Source organism: Chiloscyllium plagiosum, chromosome 25, assembly GCF_004010195.1.
Source record: "Chiloscyllium plagiosum isolate BGI_BamShark_2017 chromosome 25, ASM401019v2, whole genome shotgun sequence".
Classification (NCBI taxonomy): Eukaryota; Metazoa; Chordata; class Chondrichthyes; order Orectolobiformes; family Hemiscylliidae; genus Chiloscyllium; species Chiloscyllium plagiosum.
The window spans coordinates 26986913-26996417 of NC_057734.1; the positions used below are offsets into that span (position 1 = coordinate 26986913).

The 9505-nt window shown below is 40.8% G+C and overlaps 1 protein-coding gene across 1 annotated transcript; it reads left to right on the forward strand.

Moving 5' to 3' along the window:
- Window positions 1–467: 467 nt before the first annotated feature.
- On the forward strand, window positions 468–3215 carry LOC122562415 (hydroxycarboxylic acid receptor 2-like). The gene has a single exon (XM_043715272.1). The coding sequence runs from the start codon at window positions 468–470 to the stop codon at window positions 1515–1517; it is 1050 nt and encodes a 349-aa protein (XP_043571207.1). The 3' UTR covers window positions 1518–3215.
- Window positions 3216–9505: the final 6290 nt, after the last annotated feature.

Here is a 9505-nt window from a genome sequence, read left to right on the forward strand (position 1 = left end):
CCAACTCTGCCGAGGACATGCAGGTCCTGGGCCTCCTCCACCGCCATTCCCTCACCACCTGATGCCTGGAGGAAGAGCACCTCATCTTCTACCTGGAAACACTTCAACCCCAGGGCATCAATGTGGACTTCACCAGTTTCACCCCATTATCTCTCCACCCTGGAGGCTTCCTGCCTCTATTCCTGATGAAGGGCTTTTGCCCGAAACGTCGATTTTCCTGCTCCGGAAGCTGCCTGACCTGCTGTGCTTTTCCGGCACCGCTCTGATCTAAACTCTGGTTTCCAGCATCTGCAGTCCTCACTTTTGCCTATTTAAATTATATAGCACTTCCAAGGTACAGTATGTAACAGACCTCTATTATTCTGGTTACATTAAAGCCCCACCTACAACGTAATGCAAAGAACTTGTGTTTGCACAGTTGAGTTAGTTCACATTCCCGTGTAACTGTACGGTGTCGCTGACCTACAATGGGCAACGGGACCGAGGCTTGCAATTTTGTTGAAGATGTTAATTCCTCCTACAATCCACCAATACTTATTATAACCTTTATCCTCGGATTTATTGGGAATGTGGTTGCTTTGTGGATCTTCAGTTTTCATGTCAGATGCTGGAAACCAAACACAGTTTATTCACTGAACCTGGCGATTGCAGACACTCTATTAATCTGCTGTTTACCGTTTCGAGCAGATTACTTCATCCGGGGGAAGAACTGGATTTTTGGGGATGTAGCTTGTCGTCTGAAGATCTTCATGATATTTTTAAATCGCACGGCCAGTGTCATTCTCCTCACTGTTATGGCGATCGACCGGTATTTTAAAGTGGTCCACCCTCACCACAGGATGAACAAGATGCCGACAAGGTGTGCAGTGAAGGTAGCCGGCAGCTTGTGGGTTCTGGCCGTGGCAATTTCGTTGCATTTTTTAACTGAATGCCACAAGTTCAGGCACAACAATCGGACATTCTGTGAACCCGTTCACATCCACGATCGCCACTCGATTAACACCATTTGGACCGATATTGTTTTCATCGTTTTTAAGTTTGCTATCCCGTCTTCGATTATCCTCTTCTCCACGTCTCGCATCATCCGTAAATTAACACAGATGAAAACTGAAATAAGGCGCAAATATAAACGAGCGATGAAGCTGGTGATCGCTGTGGCTGCAGTGTTTGTGCTTTGTTTCTTACCCACAAACATTGCTGTTATTGCTGTGTTAATCACGAAAAACATCAGCCCAGCAAACTGCAACTTGAATGAAACAGCCGTTCAGATATTTTACGACACTCTGTGCATAACCTACCTGAACAGTGTGTTCGATCCAGTGATTTATTACTTTTCGAGCTCAACCTTCAAAGATTCTTTGAAGAAAGCTCTTGTTGCTCTTAAACTGAGATGTACCGAATTGGAAACAAACCCAGCAGGCCAGGCAAAAGGGAAACAATCGGGTGAATCTTCAAAATTGTCCTCGGCTGACAATATCTGTGATCAATTTCAAACTGAGATGATAGAGAATCTTTGAGCTGCCTGTCAGTTACAACTTGTTCTGTCTGGCTCAAACGTTGCCATCCTCAAACATATTTCTTTACAAATCAGGTAGCTTGTTTTTTTAAAAAAAAATCCAGTGTGCACGTAACAGCCCCACATTTGCAGACGTCTACAGAGGAATATGGAGATCTCTAGATAGAAATGTAGCGGAATGGGACTCCATCGACATGTACATTTAATAAGAAATGAAATTGGTGCTTGCTTTTTTGTTCTTTTTGAGAGCCATCGTTGAGGGGTGATCGTGAGAGTTACGTATCACTATCCGCACAGTTGGTGTGAGATTGGGCAACGCTGTCTCTAGAACAATTCGACCATTTCAGTTTAACTTTCCTGCACAATGACTTTGATGATTGCTACTTTCAGATAGCCATCTGTGGTCTGGGACTGCAATATCAACCAAGAAACAATGCAGCCTTTGGCTAAGTGAATGACTCGCTTGACAGTACAGTAGCCCTTTTTATTCTTTGGAACTACAGAAAGTCAGCTCAGAGATAGTGACTCCGTTTTAATGGCTTGCTAGCTTCTCCAAGGTCCTGCGTTCCACTGTGGGCACCTTAAGGACTTTGAGAAAACTATATAAACATTTGGGACTTCCGTCAGAGAATTCTGTGCCATAGTTTGAATTGCTGAAACTCCCTTATCTTTTTACCATTAACTCTGCCCAAGTTTCTACAGGGAACTGAATCAGATGAGACAACAAAGCACAATCTTTGCTCCCACAGCCGATACCATTAATCTAAACAGCTCCACCAGCAGATGAGGCCTGCTACACAAGGCGAGAAACCTGGAGGAACTATAAACTTTTACTGCTTAGACATGTAGGATTACCCTCCAGCTCCTCCTGAGTCTACAGCAGTGCTTTTGGAAAAAAAATGTTTATTGAATTAAAATATAAACCAACTGCTAAACAACCCAGAATGCAATGTTTCTGTCTGATTGAATAACATTTGTGCAAGAGGGCCTAAAGAGGGCTTCAGGTTCCTCTTTTACAGAAATAAGGCACTTAAGACTGATTCACATGAATGTCGGGCTAATTTGGTCTAACCACCATTGAATCACCCCACTGTTAACATTCAAGGATCAATGTTGATCAGAAAAGTAACTGGCCCAACAATAGTATATAATTGTTACAAGAGTAGTTCGGAATCTGGGAATTCTGTGATGTGTAGCTCAATGATTAACCATTCAAAGCCTTTCCACCATCAAGAAAGGGACAATTCAAAGAATATTTCCCATTTGTCTGGGTGTGTACAGTTCCAATGACTGGTCAAAGCAGCCCATTAATCATCTCCTATATTGAAAACCTTAAGCACTGACACATGGTGGTAGCAGTGTGTACAATCTACAAGAAGCAATGCAAAAAATTCACCAAAATTTCTTTCAACAGCATCTTCCAAACCTTTGACTTCAAGCACCTACAAAAATAAGGGCAGCAGAAATATGGAAAAACCACCCACTGTGACTTATTTTCCAAGTCACACATATCATGACTTCCTTCACCATCACTGGGCAAAAAGCCTAAAATCTCCTCTCCTCAGCACTGTAGGTGTGTGTATAATGCATGGACTGCAGCAGTTCAAGACCATCACCATCTCAAGTGCTATTATATACGGGTAATAAATGCTGTCTTTTTACTGTGGAGAAGGATACTGAAGGTAGAGAATGTGGGGAAATAAAGAGCAACATCTTGAAAAATGTCCAAATTATAGAGGAGGAGATCTGAATGTCTTAAAATGCATAAAGGTGGATAAATCCCCATGACCTGATCAGGTGTACCCTCGAACTCTGTGGGAAGCTAGGGAAGTGATTGCTGAGACATTTGTATCATTGATAGCCACAGGTGAGGTGCTGGAAGACTGGAGGTTGGCTAACGTGGTGCCACTATTTAAGAAAGGTGGTGAACAAAAGCCTGGGAACAATAGACTGGTGAGCCTGATATCGGTGGTGGGCAAGTTGTTGGAGGGAATCCTGAGTGACAGGATTTACATGTATTTGGAAAGGAAAGGACTGATTAGGGATAGTCAGCATGGCTTAGTGAATGGTAAATCATGTCTCACTAATTTGATTGAGTTTTTTGAAGAAGTAACAAAGAGGATTGATGAGGGCAGATTGGTGGACATGATGTAAATTGACTTCAGTAAGACGTTTGATGAGGTTCCTATTGAGAGACTGGTTAGCAAGGTTAGATCACATGGAATAGAGGGTGAACTAGCCATTTGGATTCAGAATTGGCTCAAAGGTAGAAGACAGAGGATGGTGTTAGAGGGTTGCTTTTTAGACTGGAGACCTGCGACTATTGGAGTGCCATAAGAATTGGTGCTGGGTCCACTGCTTTTTGTCATTTATATAAATGATTTGGATGTGAACATAGGAGGTATAGTTAGTAAGTTTATAGATGACACCAAAATTGAAGGTGTAGTGGACAGTGAAGAAGGTTACCTTAGAATACAATGGGATCATGATCAGATGGGCCAATGAGCTGGGGAGTGGCAGATGGAGTTTAATTTAGATAAATGTGAGGTGCTGCATTTTGGAAAGGCAAATCAGGTTAATGGTGAGATCCTGGGCAGAGTTGCTGAACAAAGAGACCTTGGAGTGCAGGTTCATATATCCTTGAAACTGTTGTCACAGGTAGATAGTTTGTTGAAGAAGGCATTTGGTATGCTTGCCCTTATTGGTCAGTGCATTGAATATAGGATTTGGGAGGTCACGTTGCGGCTTTACAGGACATTGATTAGGCCACTATTGGAATACTGCATGCAGTTCTGGCCTCCTTTCTGTAGGAAGGATGTTGTGAAACGTGAAAGGGTTCAGAAAAGATTTGCAAGGATGTTGCTTGGGTTGAAGAGTTTTAGCTGTAGAGAGAGGCTGACTAGACTGGGGCTACTTTCCTTGGAGTGTCAGAGGCTGAGGAGTGACCCCATAGATGTTTATAAAATCATGAGTGGCATGGATAGGGCAACTAGACAAGGTCTTTTCTCTGGGGTGGGAGAGCCCAAAAGTAGAGGAAACAAGCTTAAGGTGAGAGGCAAAGATTTCAAAAGGATCTAAGGGACAGCGAGCAGTGTGTGTATGAAATGAGCTGTCAGAGGAAGTGTTGGAGTCTGGTACAATTACAACATTTAACAGGCATCTGGATGGGTATATGAATAGGAAGGGTTTAGAGGCACATAGGCCAACTGCTGGCAAATGCAACTAGATTTATTTAGGATATCTGGTTAGCATGGATGATTTGGACTGAACGGTCAGCTTTCATGCTGTATATCTCTATGAAAAGGAGGTGCCAGTATTGGACTGGGGTGTACAAAGTTAAAAATCACATAACACCAGGTTATAGTCCATCAGGTTTATTTGGGAGCACTAGCTTTCAGAGTGCTGCTCCTTCATCAGGTGGTTGTGGTGTATAAGATGATAGGACACAGAATTTATGCAAAAGTTTACAGTGTGATGTAACTGAAATTATACATTGAAAAACACTTGGATTATTTGTTAAGTCTCTCATCTTTTGGAATGGGCATGTTGGCTTCAGTTCTTTCAGATATAAATCCCAGAACTTCCTTAAGTTACGTTCTCAAATGAACTTTAACAATAGGTGCCATATTGGCCCAGATAATGCATTGAAGGTGTGAGGTGCCCTGTGTGAGGCTGTCTGTGCTCCAATGTTCAGACTGATCCTAATCTAAAAAAGGGATTTACAGACATGGATTCATGCAGCTTTTGAGCAAACTAAAATGTAATTCTGCAAGTACAGAATCACCCTAAAAACGTATATGAGTGTGTGTGCATGTTCGGGGTGGGGAGTGGGGGCACGGGGAGATATGACAGCGTGTCAGAGAATGTGTGTATGTGTGTGAGTGTGAGTATAAAGGGGTGTAAGTCTGTGAGAGGGTGCGTGTGTGAGTGTGGGAGTGTATGTGTGAGCGTATGAGAGAGAGCTTGTTTATGAAAGAACTGAAACCAACATGGCAATGTATATCTCTATGGCTGTTTGACTCTAATTCTGAGATCCAATGAATCAATTTAAAAAGCTAAAAATGACCAGATGTAATTTGAGGTTGGGAAGCATGATTTTTCCTGAAAATGGATACAAGGAGAGCTCATTTCTACCTTTATAACTTTTGTGTAACTGCTGTATGCATTTTGGATAAATACGGATAAATATGGATAAATAGGGTTTGACCATTGATTTATTATGTTTTAAGCTCATCAGACTTTGTACAAAACTTTGTTTGATTGATTAAATTCATAAGAACATAGGAACAAGAGAAGGCCATTCAGCCTGCTGAGGCTGCCGCATCACTCAATACAGATCATAGCTGACGGAATACTTAAATGCCTTGTACCAACCCCATCCTATGACCCTGTGTGTCACCAGCAATCAGAAATTTATTAATCTCTACCTTAAACATACTCAAAGACTGAGCTTTTACAGCCCTCCATGGTCGAGGATTCCTAAGTTTACAAGTGTCTGAGCCGCCTCATCTCTGACCTTATTTTGTTCTCTAGCCAGGGGACACATCTTACCTGAATCAACACTGTCCAATTCTTTAAGTACTATGTAAGTTTCAATGAGATGTTCTTGTTCTTTGAAACTGTAGAGAATAGAGGCTCTGTTTGTCCAATTTCTTTTCATTGCACAAGTCCCATCATTCCGGAAACAAGTCTGATGAACCATTATTGCTCTCCCTCTATGGCTATCATATCTCTCCTGAGATGATGACACTCCCAGGTGCAATGTATACAATCTTTTATACGTTTGAAGCATGACTTTAGGATTCCTGTACTCAAATCCTTTTGCACTAAAAGTTGCTACATCTGTATGTTAACCCCCAGTGACTTATTGACAAGGGTGCCTCAAAACCTTTTACCTTTTAAGAAATACTCTGCACATCTGTTTTCCTTGCCAATGTAGATAACTTCATATTTTTACACATTACGTTTTGTCTGCCATGATGTAGACCATTCACTGAGTCTTTCCAAATCCTTTTGAAGCCTCTTTACATCTTTCTCACAACACACATTCCCACTTAGCTTTGTATCAGTCACAAGTTTGGAAATTTTACATTTGGTTTCAACTCTAAATCATTGATATATATTGTGAACAGCTGGGGCCCAAGTACTGATCTTCACAGTACCCCCACCTGCTGGTATGAGAATTACCCATTTATTGTTACTCCTGTTTTCTATCCATGCCAGTACATTACCTCCTTTCCCATATGCTTTCATTTTTGTAACCAGCCCCCTGTGGGAAAAATTCACTGATCAAAAATCTTCTGATCCATTAACTCCCATTTATCAATTTTACTACTAACATCTTTTTTAAAACTCCAAGAACATAGTTAAACACAATTTCCCATTTGCAAATCCATGCTGATTGCTGAACCAGATCATTATCAATATTTAGCGCATTTTGCTTACTACAGATATAAAGTTGACAGCTCTGTAGTTTCCATTTTCAGATCAACATAATACTCAGAAATGTAGCCATGGACAGGAGAAACAGAAACTGCAGATCAACAACCTTACCACGTATTGTACCACAAGTAATGGTTAATTAATTGCAATCTATCAGTTTCCTAAAATTAAATCGAGCTTTCCATGAAATGCTGTGAATCTATCATTTCCTGTAGCCAGGTTGCATATTTAAAATAAAGATGATGGGACTATTTCCAGATGATGCTTTAAGCATGTTAATTTCAGCTATGGGTTGTTCTTCCTAGAAAGTATATGACAGTTGCAGGGAGCTTGCATATCAAAGTAATTTAGATTTCACAAAAGATGAGGTGTTAAGCAAAGAAAGATGTAATAATTGAAAGGACAGTATGAATAAAACGTTGGATAAAATATTCTTCTTTTCAACCATACTGCAACAAAACAAAATTGTTATAGAAGTCCAGTTGGATTGTGAGAAACAATACCATAACTGTTAATGAATGTATTGTGAGAGACAATACTGTTCCAATTTTACCTTTCTTTTTATCTTGCGGTACATATAATTTGTTCACAAGCTCACTAAAGTATTTGCAGAAGTGATCATAATGGTCTGTTCATACTTTTGCTCTCTTTCTGGAGACTCAGTGAAATATATATGTTTTTGTGGCCACATATATTGCAGTAGGATTTGCATCCTGTAAATATGTTTTTTTTTTATAATTTTTAAATTGCAATTTGTAGCAGTGTGGTAATTTTAAGAATTGATTTCAACTCTGATCAATAAAAGTATTTTAATCTTTGTGTTTGTCACCAGTTCATTCAATTTCATCGAATTCTACATTACAGGAGATCACTGAATTGAATTGAATAGAATTGAATAGAATTAAATTTATTGTCATGTGTATTGAGGCACAGTGAAAAGCTTTGCCTTGTGAGCAATACAGGCAGATCACAGAGTTAAGTAGTATAGATATTAAATACCACCTAAACAGCGGCAAAATCAAAAACACAGGTACAGACGAATGTTAAAAGTTTGTGAGTCCATTCAGTATTCTAACAACAGTAGTGTAGAAACTGTTGTGAAACTGGCAGGTATGGGTGTTCAGGATTCTGTACCTTCTCCCCGATGGTGGAGGCTGTAGAAAAACATTGCCAGGGTGGGATGGATCTTTTAGAATACTGCCGGCCTTTCCTCTACAGCGGGCCTGGTAGATGGATTCTATAAATGGGAGATTGGCCTTTGTGATTGTCCGGGCTGAGTTCATCTCTCCGATCTTGAATGGTAGTTTCCATACCAGGTAGCAATACATCCAGACAGAATGCTCTCAATGGCTCACCTATAAAAGGTGGCAAGGGTATTCGCTGTCTAGCCAAATTTCCTCAGCTGCCTGAGGAAGAGAGACGTTGTTGGGCCTTTGAAACCAGTGCATCGACATGAAAAGTCCAAGAAAGCTTGTTGTGGATGACCACTCCCAGGAGCTTGACACTCTCCACTCGTTCCACCACTGTGCTATTAATGTGTAGGGAGGCATGAGTAACATTCCGCTGAAAGTCAATAATGAGTTCCTTGCTTTTGCTGGCATTGAGAGCTAGGTTGTATTCAGTGCACCATTTTTCCAGGTCTTCCATCTCCCGTCTGTAGTCTGTTTTGTCGCCATCTGAGATTCGACCGACTATGGTGGTGTCATTAGCGAACTTGTAAATGGCATTAGTCCGGTATTTGGCAATGCAGTCATGGGTTTATAGTGAATACAGTAGGGGGCTGAGTTCGCACCCCTGGGGGGCTCCAGAGTTGAGTGTTAGTGAGGATGAAATATTGTCCCCAATCTTCACTGATTGTAGCCTGTGGGTCAGGAAACTGAGGATCCAGTTGCAGGGAGTGGGGCTTAGTCTGAGATCACTAAGTTTAGTAATCAGTCTTGAGGGGATAATAGTGTTGAATGCTGAACTGTAGTCAATGAGTAGGATTCTTACATAGCTGTTCTTGGTGTCAAGATGTTCTCGGGAGGAGTGAAGGGCAATTGATATGGCACCTGACGTGAATCATTCATCCCATTGTGCCTGTGAAAGGGCCATCTAATTAACTCCACACTTTTGCTCTTTTACCATAGCCCTCCATACGTTTTTCCTTTTCAAGTAGCTAATCAATTTTCTTTTGAGAGTTATGTCTGAAAGTTATCAACATTAATTCTTTAAATAAACTATTTTCAGCAATTATGGAACAGAGTACGGAGAGCAGAACCTGTTGCATAACCCAATATTCGATTACATCAAAGTTGCCTGCTTATAGACTTATAATACACTTGCGATAACTTCAACAAAAATGTGCAGTTGCTTTCAAGGTCAATAGAAGCAGATGGATGTGAAGGATGTCTATTTTGAAGGGTGTCTAATTTGAAGGGTATCTAATTTGAAGGGTATCTGTTTTCAAGGATCAAAGATGACATGTATCTGTAGAACCGCAGGAGATGGATGGAGTTCTCAATGAATATCTCTCCTCTGTGTTTACCATGGAGAAAGATATGAAGA

Bases quoted from the DNA above. Each gene is read 5' to 3' on its own strand.
- LOC122562415 (XM_043715272.1), top strand. From the start codon at position 468: ATGGGCAACGGGACCGAGGCTTGCAATTTTGTTGAAGATGTTAATTCC.